Source organism: Aegilops tauschii, chromosome 6, assembly GCF_002575655.3.
Source record: "Aegilops tauschii subsp. strangulata cultivar AL8/78 chromosome 6, Aet v6.0, whole genome shotgun sequence".
Taxonomy (NCBI): Eukaryota; Viridiplantae; Streptophyta; class Magnoliopsida; order Poales; family Poaceae; genus Aegilops; species Aegilops tauschii.
Window position 1 is genome coordinate 492,625,284 of NC_053040.3, and position 21,164 is coordinate 492,646,447.

General features: G+C 43.1%; 1 protein-coding gene across 4 annotated transcripts; it reads left to right on the forward strand.

Moving 5' to 3' along the window:
* The first annotated feature begins 2,038 nt into the window (after window positions 1-2,038).
* Window positions 2,039-9,372, forward strand: LOC109775899 (putative disease resistance protein RGA4). 4 transcript variants are annotated; one of them, XM_040393201.3, is made up of 10 exons: window positions 2,039-6,566; window positions 6,660-6,954; window positions 7,058-7,219; window positions 7,306-7,394; window positions 7,495-7,608; window positions 7,702-7,906; window positions 7,993-8,058; window positions 8,258-8,625; window positions 8,724-8,800; window positions 8,903-9,372. In XM_040393201.3, exons 1-2 carry the CDS (start codon window positions 2,462-2,464, stop codon window positions 6,668-6,670), a joined length of 4,116 nt encoding a protein of 1,371 aa, XP_040249135.1. In that variant the 5' UTR covers window positions 2,039-2,461; the 3' UTR covers window positions 6,671-6,954; window positions 7,058-7,219; window positions 7,306-7,394; window positions 7,495-7,608; window positions 7,702-7,906; window positions 7,993-8,058; window positions 8,258-8,625; window positions 8,724-8,800; window positions 8,903-9,372. The 4 variants fall into 4 exon arrangements, with proteins under 4 accessions (XP_040249135.1, XP_020190179.1, XP_020190178.1 ...); XM_020334590.4 differs by having other exon boundaries at window positions 7,757-7,906; XM_020334589.4 differs by having other exon boundaries at window positions 7,811-7,906.
* Window positions 9,373-21,164: the final 11,792 nt, after the last annotated feature.

Here is a 21,164-nt window from a genome sequence, read left to right on the forward strand (position 1 = left end):
ACAGATCAGAACAGTGATTTTTGCCCTGAACCCGTCACCAAGTGGATAAGGGATTAAGGAGCGTGGCGATGCGGCCACCCATTCGACCCCCAATCTGGAGGAAGCAAAGAAGACGCAGCTACAGAGCTACGTGGTGCCTCACAGGCGGCATTAGAAAGATAGTCGCTGTGTCCTGCGCGGAGGTGATCCTTTCTTGGATCCGTCTTTGTCCTACACTAGCACATATGCCCGTGCGTTGCAACGGGAAAGAAAATTGATATGTACTTCAATTTAGGTAACACTGGATGTGCAAGCACGACATATCAACTCATTAAGTAGTTTTAACTGACACACTCAATTGCCCTAAGGGCACTCCCCACTATATTTGAACTTATAATCATATGTATTAACCCTAAATCTAGGTTGTGAATGTGCAGTCGATCAACATACAACACGGCCAAGTTAAACATTGTCGGATTGCAATTTTATATTAAATTATATCATAATCCCATAGTCTTATAATATACTGTCTATCTCATGTTCACCGACAATCCCACGTACAAAGCATCTAGAATATTGGGACTTAATTTCTTCTTTTTGAGAAATGTGAGTTAAATCCTTCCTGCTCATCTGTAACAAAACAATTATGTGTTCGTTTCTCCAGGGATAATCAGGACCCACTCCTCACCCTCTATCAATTCATGGAGCAGTTTATTGATTTTCCATACGACTTGCAAACGTATATAAACTGATGATATTTAGTGTAAGAAAATGAGAAGCTACTATTTAATTTGATAAGTAAACAAACCCTCTCATCTGGATTTAAAGCACTCGAGGGCCAAAACTCTACGACCAAGATACAACCTCGCGTGAAGATTAAATGCATCTAACTGTACCCAGTGACCGGTGAAGACGCAGTTTCCACGTAAATATTACATTTTGGCTGCCACGTGGGATAATTGGGCCGGCATATAATGCACCAATTGGAGGAAAGAAAACCCATCGCATACATTGGCTGGTGCTCCATAACGATCTGCTGGAGAGAATAAATCAAGCATTTTTTATCCAACGACCCAAAAAATAACGGACGTACACTCATTGCACCTGGCTTAATAATGATGGATGAAGGTAATAGAGAGAAATACGAGCTAGCCGTATTTACTCACTCAAGGTTTCTTTTTCTTTTCTCAACAAATGTTCAGAATCTTAAAAAATGTTTACATTTCTCAAAATAGTTCATTTTTTCAAATAAATAATCCAGTTTTCAAATTTGTCCAGAAATTCAAAAGTTTCAAAATTTGTTCACTTCTTCTCAAAAAATATTTGAAAACTTGAAATTTTTTAAATCTTTCGCTGCAATTTTATACAAAAAAAATCTAAGAACTACAGTGGCTAGGGACGTTGTTAACTCACGGGAGGTCATGTGATTGGTCCCACTCACGCACAACTTTTTGCTACCTGTTTTTTATGTTTTGCCACTGTCGCTCTTTTCTTTAACGGTCGCGCTGCAAACCTTGCACTAAAGTTAGCCTGGCATAGTGGCTTGCTACGCGGGTGTAGCAGCCGTTGGTTGCTGATTTGAGTCCCACCTTGGCACTTTTAGTTTTGTTGCTTTTTCACTGGACGAAAAGCAAACTTGCTCCAGAGGATTTGCGACGGACGAAAAAACATATGGGTCCCACCACAAAACAGATAAAGTGGAGAAACAATCCTCCCTTTAATATTAGGTAATGATGTTTGTTTTCCCCCACCTTGACAAGTGAAATGCATCCTAAGTCCTCGAACTATTTTGACTGCGTCACACAGGTCCTTAAACTATGAAAAGTGACATCTAGGTCCTTGAAAATCCTTAAAGTGTAATTAGTGTGTATATATGTGACACCTCTGAAATAGTTCAAGGACTTACAATGACACGTTTGAAATAGTTTGAGGACCAAGATAATACACATATTGCATTTGAGGACCTGGATGACGTTTTTCGTTGTCCGAGAACCTACGTGACACCTCTGAAATAGTTTGAGGACCTATGATGCACTTCACTCCAATTCAAGGTCGCTAGATTGCTCAACTCTGTGCGGCTCGTTATCTCGTTTTTGCAATTTGTGGTGACAAACACTGCCAAAAATTCTAGCTTGGGAAACGCCATCATGGTTGACTTCTGACCCTGCATTTTTTTTCCTTTATGGTTTTCTATTCCTTTTTAATGAGTGGCAAAGAATCATTTCCTGTCACCACCGATTCACTGAATGCCATTCCATACCACCCACAAATTACATAATTACCCAAATTTCTACAATTCCCACAATATATATGGTCAATATTGCTTGATGATGTAACGTGTTTGTGTGTGTGGTGACCTCCGAAGCCAGCCATGCTAATAATGCCATCAAGGCCTCTTCCAAATTGCACGCACATTCCAACTTCCTATTGTTCTTTGCAGTACTCTCACCACACAAACACTGATAACTAGCCGGAGGAGGAGATGGAGGCAGCTATTGAAACGGCGAGTTGGCTTCTCAGCAAGGCGCTTGCAAAGCTCTCGGACGAGCTGGTGGCCGCGTTCGTTGCCACCAGCTCCGAGCTCGGCCACAACTTCCAGAGCATGAAGCACTGGCTGTGGCACACGCAAGGGCTGCTACACGCAGCCCGGATCAGGGACATGAGCAACAACCCTGGTCCTGGCGTGCAGGGCTTGCTCGCGGAGCTAAGCAAGAAGGCAGATGAGGCCGAGGACTTGCTGGATGAAATCTGCTACTTCATGATCCAGGATCAACTCGACCACACCAGCGAGGCCACCATCCAGGACCCCGCCCCAAATATAGGCGATCTCGTCCGTGGTCGTGCTCGTGATGCTCACCATGCTCTTCGCCACACCATCGGTAACTGGCTTCCATACTTTTCAAATCCGGGTTCTGTCAACAGTAGTAGTAACACGTCCCGCAAAAAACAAAAAACAAATAGTAGTAGTAACCCACATCATGCAACCAACTCTGGTGGCACTGATGATGCTTGCCCCATCGACAGGCTATCTTTCGACAGAGTAGACATGTCCAACAGAATCAAGTCCATAATTGAGGAAATGAACTCTACATGTGAACATGTCTCCGACTTACTCAAAATTGCAAACCAAAGTAGCACTGCAATAACCACAACCCTCACCCTCAAAAGGCCAACCACGGGTTCAACAGTGGTGCAAGATAAGTTGTTTGGGAGGGGTGACATTTTTGATAAAACTGTAACTGCTCTTACCGGTGGCACATATCACACTGAAACCCTCTCTATTTTGCCTCTTGTTGGCCCTGGGGGTATAGGAAAGACAACCTTCACCCAACACTTGTACAGTGATGAAAAGATCATGACACACTTCACTGTCAAGGTATGGGTATGTGTCTCAACTGATTTTGATGTGCTTAACCTCACCCGGCAGATCCTTAGATGTGTACCTACAACAGAAAAAGAAGGAAACAAAATTGCAATCGAGACTGCCAATTTAGACCAGCTTCAAATATCCATTGCAGAGAGACTGAAGTCCACCAGGTTTTTAATTGTCTTGGATGATATTTGGAAATGCAGCAGCGAAGGTGACTGGAAAAACCTATTAGCTCCATTCACTAAGGGGGAAACCAAGGGTAGCATGATTCTTGTCACAACCCGGTTTCCATTAGTAGCACATATGGTGAAAACAACTGATCCAATAGAACTGCATGGTTTGGAGCCTAATGACTTCTTCACACTCTTTGAGTTTTCTATATTTGGTCATAGCAAACCCCGGGATTATGAAGATGACTTAATTGGTGTTGCAAAAGATATTGCAAAAAGACTAAAGGGTTCACCACTAGCAGCCAATACAATCGGTCAGTTATTGAGGAAAAACCTTTCTAAAGGATATTGGAAGGGAGTTCTTGAAAAAGATGAGTGGCAACACATGAAAAATGATGATGATATTATGCCATCTCTTAAAATTAGCTATGATTACCTTCCTTTCTATCTAAAAAAATGCTTTTCATACCTTGCCCTCTTCCCTGAAGATTATAAGTTTTATGATATAGAAATTACTCGTTTTTGGATTGCAGTAGGTATCATAAACTCTAGTTGCCAAAACGATAAAAATTACTTACAAGAGCTAGTGGATAATGGTTTTCTCATGAAGGGGTTTGATGGGTTTGGTGATCAATGTTATGTGATGCATGATTTATTCCATGAACTGTCTCGGAATGTTTCATCACAAGAATGTGTCAATATAAGTAGTTTATGTTTTAGTGCCGATGGCATCCCAAAATCTATTCGGCACTTATCAATCACCATAGAAGATATATATGGTGAAAGTTTTGAAGAAGAAATGGGTATACTAAAGAGAAGGGTAGACATTGGAAATTTGCGGACTTTGATGATTTTTGGGTTACATAATGCACGAGTAGATAATATTTTCAAAAGTACATTTGAAGAAATAAAGAGTCTGAGAGTTCTGTTTATAGGAATGAACACTCCACAATCTTTGCCAAATGGCTTTTCCAATCTTATCCACCTCCAATACCTTAATATTAGATCACCTTATATAGAAGAAATGAATTTACCTAGCTCATTATCTAGATTTTACCACTTGAAATTTTTGGACCTCGTATATTGGCATGGAAGTAAAAAATTGCCTAAAGACATTAACCGCCTGGTGAATCTACAACATTTCCACTCATCCAGAGAACTCCATTCCAATATTCCTGAGGTTGGAAAGATGAAGTGTTTACAGGAGCTAAAAGAATTCTATGTAAAGAAAGGGAGTGTTGGGTTTGAATTGAGAGAGCTGGGGGAATTGAGAGAGCTTGGAGGAAAACTCCGTATATGTAATCTTGGAATGATTGCATCCAAGGGAGAAGCTAGTGTTGCCAAACTGAAGAACAAAAGAAATATGAAAAAGTTGCGATTAATCTGGGGTCCACAACACCAGACTATACATGATGATGTTCTTGATGGTCTTGAACCACACCCTAATCTTTTGGTGCTTCATATAATAAATCCGGGTGTCGCCCCTTGTCCTAGCTGGCTGTGCGGCGATATTAGCACAAAAAGGTTAGAGTCTCTCCATCTGGAGAATGTATCTTGGAGTACACTTCCACCTTTTGAGCAGCTACCACACCTCACCAAGCTCACTTTGAAGAATATAGCTAGCATGCATTCTTTTGGGCCTGGCAATAATGGTGTTACAGAGACAAGTTTCATGCACCTGAAGACAATTGTGTTTGAGGATATGCCAGTACTCGTGGAGTGGGTTGGCGAACCTAATAGCCATTTGTATTCCAGGCTTGAAAGAATCAAATGTGCAGGTTGTCCCCTTCTCCGCTCATTTCCGTTCTTGGAGTACTCAAGTCGGTTTACAAACCTGTGTGAACTTGTTATTCATAACTGCCCTGAGCTGTCCCAGTTTCCCTCCATGCCTCACACCTCCACACTAACATCTCTGAGTGTGAGGAATGCTACCTCAAAGTTGTCATACAATGGAAAGGAATTCACTATCGGAGGGTATAATCATGATTTTTCCTTTGACAATATGGATAAAGTAGAGGTTATGGAAATTAGGGATGTATCAGGCATTTCGTTGTCAGACATCCAATGCCTAAACTCCTTGAGAAGTCTGAGTGTTGAAAGATGTGAAAACATTTTCTCTGCGCAACTGGATGACAATGTCGCCCTCCATTCAGTTCAGAGTCTTGAGCTAGAAGAATTAAGTATTACAGGAGAAGAGTTTTCAAAAGCCTTGAGGTCTTTTCCAGCTATTTCCCAGCTTAGTATCTACAAGTGCAAGAGCCTGGTTCTTCTGCCCTTGGAGGATGGAGGAGGACCGTGGGACCTGGTGATGCTCCAATCGTTTTCTGCATCATACTGTCACAAGTTGTTCTGTCGGTGGCCCATGGGAGAAGTAGGAGGAGCTCAGACCATCAAGCCTTTTCCTCCTTCCCTCAGGAAACTAAAGATTGTCGAAGAATCAAGCATAAAGTCAATGGCCCTACTCTCAAACCTCACTTCTCTCACCTATCTAGAGCTGGTAGATTGTGAAGAATTAACTATGGATGGGTTTAATCCTCACATCACAACCAACCTCAAGGATTTGTCTATCTATGACAAACAAAGGATCTCTGTAGGAGCGGATGTGCTGTCAGAGGTGGCAAGGGATGGACTGATGCATGCTGGTTCATTCGAACTGGAAAAGCTTGCGGTGAACAGCATCTCGGCGCTGCTTGGTTCTCCAGTTTGCAGCCACCTTGCCGCTACTCTCCACACATTACAGTTTCGATATGATCGGTGGGTAGAAACCTTCACGGAAGAGCAGGAGCAAGCCCTTCAGCTCCTCACCTCGCTCCAAGATCTACAGTTTAGTGCTTGCAGTAGTTTGCAGTCCCTACCACAACAATTGCGTGGCCTTTCTTCTCTCAGAACATTAGTGATCTTTGGGTGTGAAAAAATCAGATCGCTGCCGCCCAAGGAGAGCCTCAACGCTTCACTAAGTACAATAATCGTGGCAAATTGCAGTCCCGAGTTAACTGAGAATGCCAAGAATTTGAAAAAATCAGACACATATTCAGCAAAAATAATTGGTATGCTACTCTTATCTTCCCGCCATCTTTTCTTCTTTTAAGCTGATGCCTCCTTGCATGCCAAATCTGACAGGCTACTCATTTTGATTACAGTGTGCCCATGAGATGGGCGTCCTTCCATTACCATATAAGTGACTGCATGATGATCCGAAAATCATGACTAAGCAACTGAAAGTAATGATAGAGTCTACTCACTGGGCCTAAGAGAGCATCTATCATCGTGGGTTGCTCTACTTTCTCCATTTTCTGACCTCGATTATTTCACTCACCTTCTGCACACAATTGCAACCGATGCTCAATTCATATAGTTAGTAGCTTCGCATCCAGAACAATTGCAACCAATGGTGTATTCTTAAGGAGCATCACTGACAAGCTACAATTCCCAAAGGTCAGTTTATCATTCTTTGCATTAAAAAATGGTGATCCCTTGTGCCATCTGCTGGATTCTTGGACTTGCGTTATTGGCTTGTGATCTTGGTTTAATTGTTCAGGTTTCCCTCTCAATTTGCCAATCAAAGACCCGAAAAAATATCATGATATTGTATTCTCCGGACGATAGGTGGCACAATCTGCGCCATCTCTTATTTGTGAAGTATGTATGGAACAACTGCACTGACACTTCTGTCAGAAGGTTCACCATGAAGAAAATTAAGGTGCTTTACTGCAATATATGCAAGAGAATTTTCTGTTCTTCCCGTGAGATCATCATTGCCTTCATCCAGTTTCTATGTTCCTTCAGTTGGGAAGGAGGAACAATGCGCTTACTGTGGCCTGCTTCTTCCTATGTGGCAAACCAGGCATCCCTCCCGTTCCACGCTACGCTCCATGGTCTGTCATTTATTACGCATTAAAGTAATGACTATATCCTCGGTTTCTCTACCTTGTCCATGTTTCTTACCTTAACTACTTCATTATTTGGATTCTGCAGAATAGTCGCAACCAGCGGTGACCTCTGAGCTCGCGGTTGGCAATTTTGTATTCATGACATGGCTCTTTCATCAAAACACCTATCTTAACTTCTTGAAGCAGCAACTCCGAAAAGGTCAGTTGGCCGTTCTGTTCAACAAAAGTGGCAATCCCCTGTTCTGTAATGATGGTTTTTGGATTTGCAACACATTGACGTGTGAACTTGAAGTAATCATTCGGGTTCCCCACTAACTGTGCTGCTGTTGGCGAGCCCAAACCTGAAGGAAGTCATGATTTAAGGTGTATCATGATTAATTTATGGCTACTCCGGCCGACAGGTGGCACAATTTGTTCCTTCTTCACATATGCTAAGCAGCTGATCGATAAAGCATGCGCGCTGGGAATTCATCCGGTTTGATAGGAACCAAAACAAGGTGCTTTACTGATATGTAATAATGTTTTCTCTACTTCCCATGAAATCATCATTCCCTTCATTAATTCAGTGCTCTATCTTCTTCAGCTCCCAAGGAGGAACAATCATCCAAACATATACTCCTCTGAAGCTTAAATTGGTGGTGTCATGCTGGTATGTAGTATTCCATCCCATATTGCTTGTCCCTCAAATAGATCTATCTAGCACTGAAATATGTCTAGGTACATCCGTTTGAGCAACACGTGATATGGATCGGAGGGAGTACCTATTTTCACATAATTGAATTCCTATTGATTTCGGTTCTGCTGTGAACTCGTGAGTAAAATGAATCTTTCCTGTATATGCTTTATAGTGGGGATTGGCAAGCCGTTGTATGTGTACACAACAAATCACCAACGCTGACGACGCGCACCAAGCATGACATCCCACTCCATCCATGACTGTGGTCAGCCTCTTCTACACGCAGAACCAGGCGTGCTGCGCCTGCGCTACGCGAGGATTGCGTGTGCTGTCACTTCCTCGATCGATGCTAACCTCATCCTGTGCATTTGGTGTGCCCGCCCGCTAGACTCATGCTCTGGTACTCCCCTATAGTCCTAGTTCATAGATTGACCTCGCCAGTGTCAACTCCTGCACGGCATATTTCCATGTCACCGGCGTAATTTGGGGCCGACACCGAGCTGCTACCAGTTCGGCCTATCCACGTTGAAGCAAATGCAGGTATGCCTTACTGCTGCACGGCAATACTCCTTGCGTTTTCCATGAAATCTAAGCCTTGATTGTAAGTTGCTACATTCTTTTCTTGGGTCCCTACATAGGAAAATTTATCCGAACTTGACTCTGCAAATTCAAATGGCACCATATTCAGTGTCTAATGATTCCGGGATCGTTGCTGGTATGCACTAATTTTGAGTATTATTTGATTTAGTCAGTATACTGCATCCTGCTGTTACATCATGAATAAACTAAATATTTCAGTATACACCGTATTTTACAGCGAAGCGGTACTGCATCCTGATGTCCACAGTGTCCTGCACCTCGGGTTTGCACATCCACTCTGCTTACTCTGTCTCCTAGGCCAAGACAACCTCGCCATCTTCGACCACGGCACCGCCTGGGCCCACATCACCGGCGCAACTTGGGGCTGAGACCGAGGGGCTCATCATCCACGCCCTGATGTTCTGCACCATTAGCACCATGTGTACATGGATACACCTGCATGCATCTGTTAGATGAACTACATGTCAGACAAGAACAGGGACTACCATCTTCCTTGTGAAAGAGTACACGTTGATTTGCCATGTAGATGAATGTATAGACCTATGAAACACTAAGACACAGTTTAGATTCGTCGCCAAAAGAAGACACGGTTTAGATTATCGTGATGACACTGAGACATCAGTTAGCATCTTAGCATGTCTTGTTACAACTGCCTGTTGTGCATATATCGAGGCATAAATCAATATGATTTGTCCCTGGGTATCAAGATGGCAAATATCTTCCAGAGCCATTCATGAATATTAGTATATGTATACTACTCCCTCCGTTCCTAAATATTTGTCTTTCTAGACATTTCAACAAGTGACTACATACGGAGCAAAATGACTGAATTTACACTCTAAAATATGTCTACATACATCCGCATGTGGTAGTCATTTGAAATGTCTAGAAAGACATATATTTAGGAACGGAGGGAGTAGTAAGTATGCACGTGCAACATACGTCTCGACTAATATTATAACCATATATGACAATTGTAAAAATAGTACCTTCATTCACAAATATAATATATGTTTGAATATTTTAATATAGACTACATATGGATTGCAATAAGTGAACAAACACACTAAAACATGTCTATATACATCCGATTCACAAAACATAGTTCAAAAACCAGTATGTAGACAAAGAGGAAACAAAATAAACAAAAGAGGAATTGAACTTTGTACGTGCCATGCAGTTCTCGTATCTATGAAGTTCACATGCAGTTCTCCTCCATGGTTTAAAAAAACGCAGAGAAATGACTAAATAACTCATGAAAGCCCCGAACTCGTCCAACATGATCTTCTGAGAGGACATAAAAGGATGACTATAATCTCCAACTCATTGTTGGCGATGGTCTTAAATGTAATTAGTACAACAGTGTCAACCTCATGTCATGTCTCGTGAGGACCTCCTTCCATCCTTGCTTGAAGAATATGCGACAGTCGAGTGAGGTGTCATATTCGGTCCTCCTGAAGCTCTCTTTGCCCAAACTTAGTCTCGCCAGCCCGTGCTTCGGGGTATCCAAACAAGAGGCAACTTCTTTTGGAATTTTCTAGGTGCCCATAATGTACAAAAGCGAAAAATGTGTGAGAACCCCAGTTGGGAAACCGTGGAAAAACAAAAAGACCAACTGACGAAATAGCGAAAACATACATACCATCATCTGTACTTCGGGGTTAGTCCTAGTGAAGCGGTGTATGAAGGATGGCCATGTGACCCATGGCAGAGCGGCAATAGGTTGCACAAGTTTGCTATGGCATAATGACAATTAGCTAATTGAACGGTGTATGACAAAATACAAGACAAAATGGGCAAAAGACACAACAAATATGTCCCAAAAAAGGACCAGCTACTCTGAAAACCGAGTTTCGAAAACAATTGACAACTTTGAAACTTTCAGCTAGAATACCGATTAATGGAGGTAGATACCGATTAATGGACAGATTATAGCAACACAAAAAATGAAATGCAAGTTCTAGGATAGGTGAAGAGTGGAGAGCAGGTATCTAACTCTGAGCATAAAACTCAGTCACAAATTCCTACATGTATCAATCTAGTTTGGAACACCCTACTCTCAATTTCCATCAGAGCAAGAGCACCACTATGTTTTCGCAAAAATCTTCTCAAGCTCAATCTGCCCCTCAGAAGGCGGCAAGTAGACAGTGGAAACACATATCATAGTTGATCAACAAACATGTCATTTTGTCTACTAATACATTCAAGCATCAGTCGAATGACAAATTGACAATACAGAGGCTGACAAGACTGGTAAATGAATAGTCATTTCTCTTAGTTCCTTTCAGGCTCATCTGGTTTGACAGTCTGGCAAGTGAGCAGGTCATCAACATCAGTAATACCAAACCCATACCCTGATACCCGTATCATCGTCCTTATGCACGAAAGGGAGCATGCCAACTTACCTCGGGGAGAGAAAAAAGAATGGACAAGGATGCAGGCCTAGGGGAGGTTCCAGTTGATGCTGATGAAAATGGGCTTGATCTCCTTCAGTGCAGTGGAGATGGCAGTCCCAATCCATTCACATGCATCACCCATATTGCTCACCAATGGCTACAATTTATGGAATGGGATCATATCATTGAAAAAATAGACTGAAGAAAGAATACAGTAAGGACAATTTTTTTAGGGAATATGACTAAAAACACTGATTGACGAAGAGAAAAAAAATAAGAGGGTCTGAAGACTGATACATAACTAAAATCTCAGGACTAAAAGACTAAAGAATGATGCATTTGTTGTCCTAACACTTTTACATTCAGTCAAGGGAAGTGTTCTGATATCTAGATACAGCAGATGGATACCCTGTCCCGCAACATGCGTTCTTGCGTGTCGATCTGTAGCGATGGCATCGTTGCCATGATTGTCCCTTCCGTAGATCCAACTTGTCATAGCCGGATTCGTGCAGATTGAGGTCACCGTCACCGGATCCGTGCAGATCAAGGTCGTGTTCACCAAATTCGTGCGCATCCAACTTCCAGATGCCTGTTGACAATGGTATAAATTCTTGTCCTTTTCTGACTATTTTTCTGGAGCACAACATTTAGTTATATCCTTGTTGTCAATGTGAAACTGCAGATTATGCCTCTTCTGTATGCGTTCCTAACAGCTTAGGTTGGCCTTGTTATTCTCCTTGTAATTATAAGGAATCTGTTTAGTCTTGCAAGTTGCTCTTTCCCAACATACAACCGTGCTGTTATGAAACATATTTACTTCCTTCATATACCATACATTTTCTTTTTCGTAATGCAACAATTTTTTATGCTGTAACTAACATGTTTGAAGCAGAAATTATTGTTTTCCATGCACCCATTACATTTTCCTCGCACTAATAATATTTTTTGTTGTGTGTGAACAAAAAAATTGGATAGAATTTATATATCTACGCAAGAACAGTGTCATTGACTTTTTTTTCACACTGGATCAATTATTCCTTGTCTTGCACCTAATCTTAAATTTTGCGGTTTAGTTTGTTGCTTCATGGGTTTCTATATTGAAAAATTTCAGCATGTATCACTGGCATTGCTGCAGAGTCCATTTCTATCCTGGAAAGCATGCATTCTAAAGGGTAAGCATGCATTTCCTTACCTGCCCTGCTCTTGGCTATCTATGAGCTGCGTGCTTGCATGCGATCGAGGCCGCGTACCCCACCTGAACAACCCATGGCTGCTGTTGATTTAGGTGATTTCTCTGCATAATTTTTTGTTTGTCTAGGGTTCTAGGCTGTAACTTTTTGGTTGATTCATTCAAATTTATAGCTGCATAGACTCGATGAACTCATGGCACTAACAGATTTCTCCTCGATTGGAATGTTCAGACCATCGAAATAGAGAATGAAAAGCCTTGTGAGCATAAACACAAACACTTGGTGGTCAGTTTTTTTGGATTATCCTATTTATGCTAGATCTGAAGCATGAATCAACAAAAAGAATGCTTATGCGCCAACGCAAGGATCCCAGCTCATTCCACGGTATGGTATAGTGGGCAAGATCATTTATTAATCTTCTCTCTTCTTCAAAGAAAAAAACGAATGAAGCTACTAACATTTCTCTGGCCAGCGGGCAGAGGACATGGGATGGTGTTGTGCATGTCCTGGGACAGGAGGAAGGAGGAGCTGGCATCAGGGAGCATGGCGACAGCAAGGAAGTCCATGTCGCGGCACGCCGGAAGCCGGAGGAACGCGCCGCCTTCACGCACGCGCCCTCCACCCCACAGCCGCCATGGCCCATGGCATCGTCGCGCCCCCGTGCCACAAGGCCCGGCTCCCTCAGCTTCGCCGCCGCGCCCTGCGCCCAGCGCCGCGTCGCTGGCCGCCTGTTGCTTCCCGCGCTGGCGCTGATGGTCGAGGGAGGAGAGGGACCCCGCCGCCGCCGATGGTCGAGGGAGGAGAGGGACCCTGCCGCCGCCAACGAAGGCCGGGCCCGCTGCGTCCCGCGCCGCCGCTGCTACTCGATGGAGGAGAGGGATCTGTCAGACCCAGATGGTCTGACGGACTAAAATTCAGAAATACACTCAAAATTCAGAGAACTAGCACCTTCAGGGCTGAATTTCAGAGGAAAGTTAACTAAGGTTTTGGTACAAGCGAGACCAACCGGGAACATCGGCGGCTAGGGTTTACCCCAAGAAGATAAGCATGAGCACGCAGGCTCTCAAAACCTGGCTGTATAGCCTTACAAGACTCTAGAAGGTGCGAGAAGCGCACATGGAGGAGAGGGGAGTGGTTGAGCTTTCTAGAGAGATCAACAGCGACGCCTTGACCACCCAGAGCCGTCCGATGGAAGATCAACGCACCACGTCTTCTGTAGCTTTCCGAAGCGGTACGTAGCCACCAGGAGCGTTGGATGGAAGATAGACGGTTCCCACAGCTTCACGCCCATGGTTAGAAGTCTGAATTCAACTGAATCACGAAAACAGAGAGAACACTGCAACTGGGTCCTGACAATTCCTCCCGTGCGAGACCAGACCTGTCCTCAGGGCTGAAAGGAAGGAAACACCTTCTGAATGAACTGAGCATCCTCCCAGGTGGCATCCTGCAATGGCAAGTTGACCCACTTGATCTTCCAGCGTACTACTGGTATGTCGATGTCCCCCTGGGTTCGAGGAACCAATTTCCTTTCCAGAAGCATTTCTGGTTCCAGTAGGATTGTGCCATCTGGGTTGATCAATGGAAGTTTGGGATTGGGCACAGCAGTAGGGCCGATGTGTTTCTTTAACTGGCTGATGTGGAATGTGTGGTGAAGCTTGCAATCCTCTGGTAACAGCAGCTTGTAAGCGACCTTGCCTATTTTTTGTAGGACTTTGAAGGGGCCATAGAATTTTGAATGCAGCTTCAGGCACCTGTGAATGCTTAGTGTGGTATGTCTATACGGTTGCAATTTTAAGTAGACCATGTCTCCCACTTCCAAAGACCTTTCACTTCTCTTTTTTGTTTGCATAATGTTTCATTCTTTCCTGTGCTCTGAGTAGGTTGTCCTTGATCTGATTGGCTGTCTGTTCAGCAGTGAGCACTGACGGTAATGTGTCAGTGTTGTCCTCAGGATATAAAGCAGCTTCAGCTAGCATTTGAGGTTTCCTGTTGTACAAGGCCTGAAATGGTGTGATTTGGAGAGCTATGTGAAAGCTTGTATTGTACCACCACTCAGCCAGGGAAAGCCACTGGTGCCACTTAGTTGGTTTGAGGAAAGCCATGCATCTTAAATAATTCTCCATGCACTGATTAACCCTCTCGGTTTGACCGTCTGATTGGGGGTGATAGGAGGTACTAAGGTGGAGTTTAATGCCCAGCTTCTTGAAAAGTTCCTGCCACAAGTTGCTAGTGAAGATCTTGTCCCTGTAAGTTACTATCACGGATGGAAGACCATGGAGCTTAAAAATATTATCCACAAAAGCCCGTGCTACAGAGCTGACAGTGATAGGGTGTTTCATAGCAATAAAATGGATGTACTTGGTGAACCTGTCCACAACCACTAGGATTAAATCCTTGTTGTTGGATGTAGGCAGCCCCTCCACGAAATCCATGCTAATATGGCACCAAGCAAAGTCAGGGACCGGCAGTGGCTGTAATAGGAAAGGATATCTGCAATGCTCTGCTTTGTTGATTTGTCAAACAGGACACTGTTTGATATAGTCCACTATTGCTTGTTTCATGCCAGGCCAATGGAATAGTAGCTTGATTCTCTGATAAGAAGCTCTATGACCTGAGTGACCCCCCAATTCAGAGCTGTGTAAAGCAGCAATTAATTTGTTTTGAAGGGGTTTGCTGTTTCCAATCACTACTCTGTCTTTGTATCTGAGAATACCATTCTGGAAAGTGTAGTTGGGCAAGCCTGCAGGATTAATGGATAATTGGGTGATCAAGTCCTTGCACTTGCTGTCAGATTTGTAAGTATCAGTAACCTCTCCTATCCAAGCAGGTTTGGCTGTACTAACAAACAAACTATGGAGTTTGTGTTGCACTCTTGAAAGTGCATCAGCAACGTTGTTGGTATTTCCCTTCTTGTACTCAATTGTGTAGTTGTATCCCAACAGTTTAACCAAGAGTTTATGCTGAATGCCTTCAGTAGGTTTCTGGTCTTGGATGTACCTTAGACTTTGTTGGTCAGTTCTTATTATCAGAGAAGAAGCTGAAAAGTAATGTTTCCACTGTTTGAGTGCTTCTATAATGGCCAAAGCTTCCTTGTCATAAGTGGACCAAGCAGTAGCTCTAGGTCCAATTGCTTTGCTGAAGTAAGCAATGGGCCTTCCACCCTGCATGAGAACAGCACCAATTCCATAAGCACAAGCATCAGCTTCTAGCACAAATGGTTTTGTGAAGTCAGGTAGAGCAAGGACAGGAGCTTGGGTCATCTTATGTTTTAGGGTGTTGAATGCCTCTTGCTGCTCATTTGACCACTGGAAATTGTCCTTCTTAAGGGCATTGAAAAGGGGTTTGCAGATATATCCATAATTTTGTACAAATCTTCTGCAATACCCTGTGAGGCCCAAGAAACTTCTCAATTGTGAAACATTTTCAGGGGCAGGCCATTGGGTAATTGCTTCAATCTTCACAGGGTCTGTGGCAACCCCATCTCCCCTAATAATGTGGACCAGGTACTCCACCTGAGGTTGAGCAAAAATACATTTGCTTAAGTTGACCACCAGTTGATTTTCCTGTAGGGTTTTAAAAACCTCCTACAAGTGTGCCAAATGGTCCTCCAATGTTTCACTGAATATCAGTATGTCGTCAAAGAAAACCAAAACAAATTTTCTGAGATATTTCTTGAGGATTTTGTTCATTAGCATTTGAAAAGTGGCAGGAGCATTTTTTAGGCCGAAAGGCATGACCAAATATTCATAATGTCCACAATGAGTAGTGAAAGCAGTCTTTTCAATGTCTTCCTCCTTCATTCCTATTTGGTGATAACCACTCTTCAAATCCAATTTGGTAAACACAGTAGCCCCATGAAGCTCATCCAGCAAATCCTCAATAACTGGAATAGGGTATTTATTCTTGATAGTTTGGGAATTTACTTTTCTGAAATCATTGCACAGCCTCCAAGACAGATCCTTCTTTCTAATCAGAATAGCTGGAAAAGAATAAGGGCTAGAGATGTCCCTAATTATTTGCTTATTGACCATGTCCTAGATGATTCTCTCCATAGCATTCTTCTGATGATGTGGCAGTCGATAAGGTCTTTGATTGACTACTTTGGCCCCGGGCATAAAAGGAATTGCATGGTCACAAGCCCTAGCAGGGGGCAGCATAGTAGGACTACAGAAGACCTTTTTGTATTTTCCCATCATGGCCTTAATTTGAGGATGCACAGGGGCCTTTGGTGTAGCTTCAGGCTGTAGCTTGTTTACAACAATGACTTCCCCACAAACTGATTGCTCCAATATATGCTTATCCATGCTAGATTTAGTGACAAGACCAGATGGCAAGCTCTCATCCGAGAAAGTGACCAACTTTTGTTTGTCCTTTGTAATCTGAAATTCCATAAGGTCAAAATCTAACTTCACAGGGTTGTGGGTGGACATCCAGTTAGCTCCCAAGATAATGTCATAGCCCTGAAGTTTTAGAATTCTAAAATCTGAAACAAATTCCTCTCCCTGAATGATATATGGACAGTTTGGGGCCATGAATTCAGTCCATAAAGTGCCTCCATTGGCCACCAGCACCTTTGTTTTCTTAATGGGTGTAAGATGGCACTTGCTCAGAGTAGCAAAAGCAGGGGACATGAAGGTTGCAGAACTACCACTATCAATTAGGGCAGTAGCAGGGAGTTTGCCCACCATTACTGTGACAGTAAAACTGAATTTGGAATTGCTGACTCCCATTAAGGCATGCATGCAAATTTGTAACTGCTGTTGATCAGGTGGTTCAGCAGTGTCTTGTTCCATTTCTTCAGACATTTCAGTGACATAGACCAAATCAGTATCATCAGGGTTCTGTTCTTGCAAGGCCTGAATTTGAGCTAGGTTGCTCATTTTACACACCTTTTTGTGCCCAGGAAACCAAGTCTCCTTGCATTTATAGCAGATACCCTTGAGTCTTGCTTGTTGAATAACAGCCGGAGTGTTATTAATGTTAGTTCTGGGTTGTTCCAGCACCAATGATTTCCTGGCAGCTGTGGGAGGGAACTGAGGAAAATTCCTTCTTGGGGGTTGGGCTTGCTCCATTCTTCTAGCTAGCCAGATTGCTCTCTGTAAATCATCAGGTTCATGACACTGTACATAGTGTTGTATGCTGTCATGCAAGCCAGCTATGAAACTGTTTTTGAAATAGTCATTTGGGAGGGCACGATTGTCCCTCCTCATGAGATTCATATGCTGTTCAAATTTGAGGATGTAATCACTGAGGCTGCCTGACTGATTGAGGGCATGGAATGCTCTGACATTATCACAAACAGAATTTTTGGCAAATCTATCTCCCACATGTCTGCAAAATCTATACCAGGGTAGAGTGTTAGCTTGAAATCCCGTGCCTCTCCACCATTCCATTGCAGGACCAGTGAGGTATGTGACTGCAATTTCTGTTTTACTTTCCGTAGGAGTTCTAGCAGCATCAAAATACATTTCAATGGTTTGTATCCACGAGTCTGTGCCACTTCAATCAAATTCAGGAATGTTCATCTTGGCTGGTTTAACCAGAGCTAGAGGTCTTCGGATATCATTCTGTACTTCTCTGTTGGCCTGAGCATTTCTCCTTACCAGCTCTAATTGAGCCTCTGCTTCAGCTTGAGCATTAGGAGGGAGAGGAGGCAGGGTAATGGGTGGCTGCACTGGTTATGGAGCTTGCAAAGCCAATCTATTTTCGAACACAGTTTGGACTGGCCTGTTTTGAGCGAAATGTGGGTGTCCGTAGGGGGGGGGGTTGTTACTTCCATCCAGCTGCAGTTCCTTACCAGTGTTGACATCCACTAGAACCGCAGATCCTGCTGTCTCGGGAGTGTGCAAGCCCTCTCCAGGTTTTTTAGCAGGGCCGTGTGGGGTCGCATTGATGCTTGTTTCCGGAGCCTCCTGAAGAACTGGGGGTGGGACATCTCTGGTTTGGGAAATGAAGTAATGAACTTGTCCAAGCAAGATTGCAGCTCACCCAAGGTCTTTTGCACTGACTGAAAATTGTTTGATACATGTTCTCTGAAATCCAGGAAATCCTTTCTGTCCAGCTCTCTGTTCTGCTGTAAGGTTTTAACATCAAGTTTCAGAGATTGGAACTCCAGAGATTGAGTGCTCGATGAATCACCTTCTCCCCCCATACTGTGAACTAGGACTAGTAGGAAGGAATTAAGTTGGCAGGGAGCCAAACGACCTTACTACCGACGATCCAGCCAGAGAAAGGAGGGAATTTTACCACAGCACAAGGCTGCAACCTGACCTTACTCTTGAAGATCCTACCGCCGCCACGCCGCCGCCGTCGCCGCGCCGCCAAGAAGTACTCCGGATCCGGGAGGGTGGTGGGATTTTACTACCAAAGCAAGGGGCTTCAGTAACCACTAACCTGACCAGACCAGTACCCGAATTTCACCGCCGCCTGCGCCACCTAGAAGCACCGCCGCCGGGATCGAGGGAGAAAAAGAGAATTTTACGGCTCCTCCAACTCTTTTCCGGCCCCCAAATCCAGCTCGCCGCCGAGGATCCAACCTTGCTCTGAATACCAAATGTCAGACCCAGATGGTCTGACGGACTAAAATTCAGAAATACACTCAAAATTCAGAGAACTAGCACCTTCAGGGCTGAATTTCAGAGGAAAGTTAACTAAGGTTTTGGTACAAGCGAGACCAACCGGGAACACCGGCGGGTAGGGTTTACCCCAAGAAGATAAGCATGAGCACGCAGGCTCTCAAAACCTGGCTGTATAGCCTTACAAGACTCTAGAAGGTGCGAGAAGCGCACATGGAGGAGAGGGGAGTGGTTGAGCTTTCCAGAGAGATCAACAGCGACGCCTTGACCACCCAGAGCCGTCCGATGGAAGATCAACGCACCACGTCTTCTGTAGCTTTCCGAAGCGGTACGTAGCCACCAGGAGCGTTGGATGGAAGATGGACGGTTCCCACAGCTTCACGCCCATGGTTAGAAGTCTGAATTCAACTGAATCACGAAAACAGAGAGAACACTGCAACTGGGTCCTGACAATTCCTCCCGTGCGAGACCAGACCTGTCCTCAGGGCTGAAAGGAAGGAAACACCTTCTGAATGAACTGAGCATCCTCCCAGGTGGCATCCTGCAATGGCAAGTTGACCCACTTGATCTTCCAGCGTACTACTGGTATGTCGATGTCCCCCTGGGTTCGAGGAACCAATTTCCTTTCCAGAAGCATTTCTGGTTCCAGTAGGATTGTGCCATCTGGGTTGATCAATGGAAGTTTGGGATTGGGCACAGCAGTAGGGCCGATGTGTTTCTTTAACTAGCTGATGTGGAATGTGTGGTGAAGCTTGCAATCCTCTGGTAACAGCAGCTTGTAAGCGACCTTGCCTATTTTTTGTAGGACTTTGAAGGGGCCATAGAATTTTGAATGAAGCTTCAGGCACCTGTGAATGCTTAGTGTGGTATGTCTAGATTAATCCGGTTGGTGGCACGAACCGGTACCAATGCCCACCTTTAGTCACGGTTGGTGCCACCAACCGGGACCAAAGGCCGCGCACAGCGGCGTGGTGGTGGGAGTTTAGTCCCACCTCGCTAGTTGAGAGGGGCGCGCAGTGGTTTATAAGCCCCACTGCCGCACCCCTCTCGAGCTCCTCTCTATTGCAGGCTTACGGGCCTAATTGTCACTGCTATGCCAGATGGGCCTACTGGGCCTTCTGCGGGCCTGAATCCTGGCCCATTGATGGGTTTCTAGTCGTATTCAGGCCGTGATGGCCCAGTAGGTGGCAAATTTTTTATTTTTTCCCAGTTTTTTTGTTTTCTTTTTTGCTTTTTTTTGTTTTGTTTCTACTTACAACAAAATACTTATTTATTTTATTTTGTTTTGTTTCTACTTACATATTTGCTATTAAAGTTTCTGACAAACAAAGTTCTTTATGAAAATTCTTTTTGCTTTTAATGATTTTGAACCGAAAATACTTTGATAATTTTAGTTGCATCAATTTTATATAATTTTAGTTTCATAAATTTTAGAGGTTGCTTATAATGTTTTGAACAGAAAATACTTTGATAATTTTAGTTTCATAAATTTTATTTATGTTATTAAAGTTTATTTTATTTTATTTTATTTTGTTTTGTTTCTACTTATATATTTTATTAAAGTTTATATTATTTTGTTTCAAATTACTTATTTATTTATTTTTATGATAATTCTTTTTGCTATTAAATTTTCATGCATTTACAGATTATTTTATTTTGTTTCTCTTTCAAAGTATCAGGGTTTCATACGGAAACTCGTCTGTTACAAAAGGATTTTATTTTTTTGAACTTATTTGAACTCCATAGTTTTTCTATGTTCAAAATGCACCATTCAAAGCCACATCATCAATTTTCAACCCTTTCTGACTTCATTTGTTATTTTTCATGCATTTACTGATTTTTTTCAGCTATAAGACCCTGAAATTGAACATCATTTCAAATGAACTCTGAAAAGGTTAAAAGTTGGCATGGTATCATCATTTCACCCACATAGCATGTGCAAGAAAGTAGAGAGGCTTACGGCAAAAACTGGATGCACTTCGTGTACAAAACGGACAATCTCTTTCGAAGAATCAGGGTTTCATACGAAAACTCGTCTGTTACAAAAGAATTTCATATTTTTGAACTTATTTGAACTCCATAGTTTTTCTATGTTCAAAATGCACCATTCAAAGCCACATCATCAATTTTCAACCCTTTCTGACTTCATTTGTTATTTTTCATGCATTTACTGATTTTTTTCAGCTATAAGACCCTGAAATTGAAAAGCATTTCAAATGAGCTCTGAAAAGGTTAAAAGTTGGCATGGTATCATCATTTCACCCACATAGGATGTGAAAGAAAGTAGAGAGGCTTACGGCAAAAACTGGACGCATTTC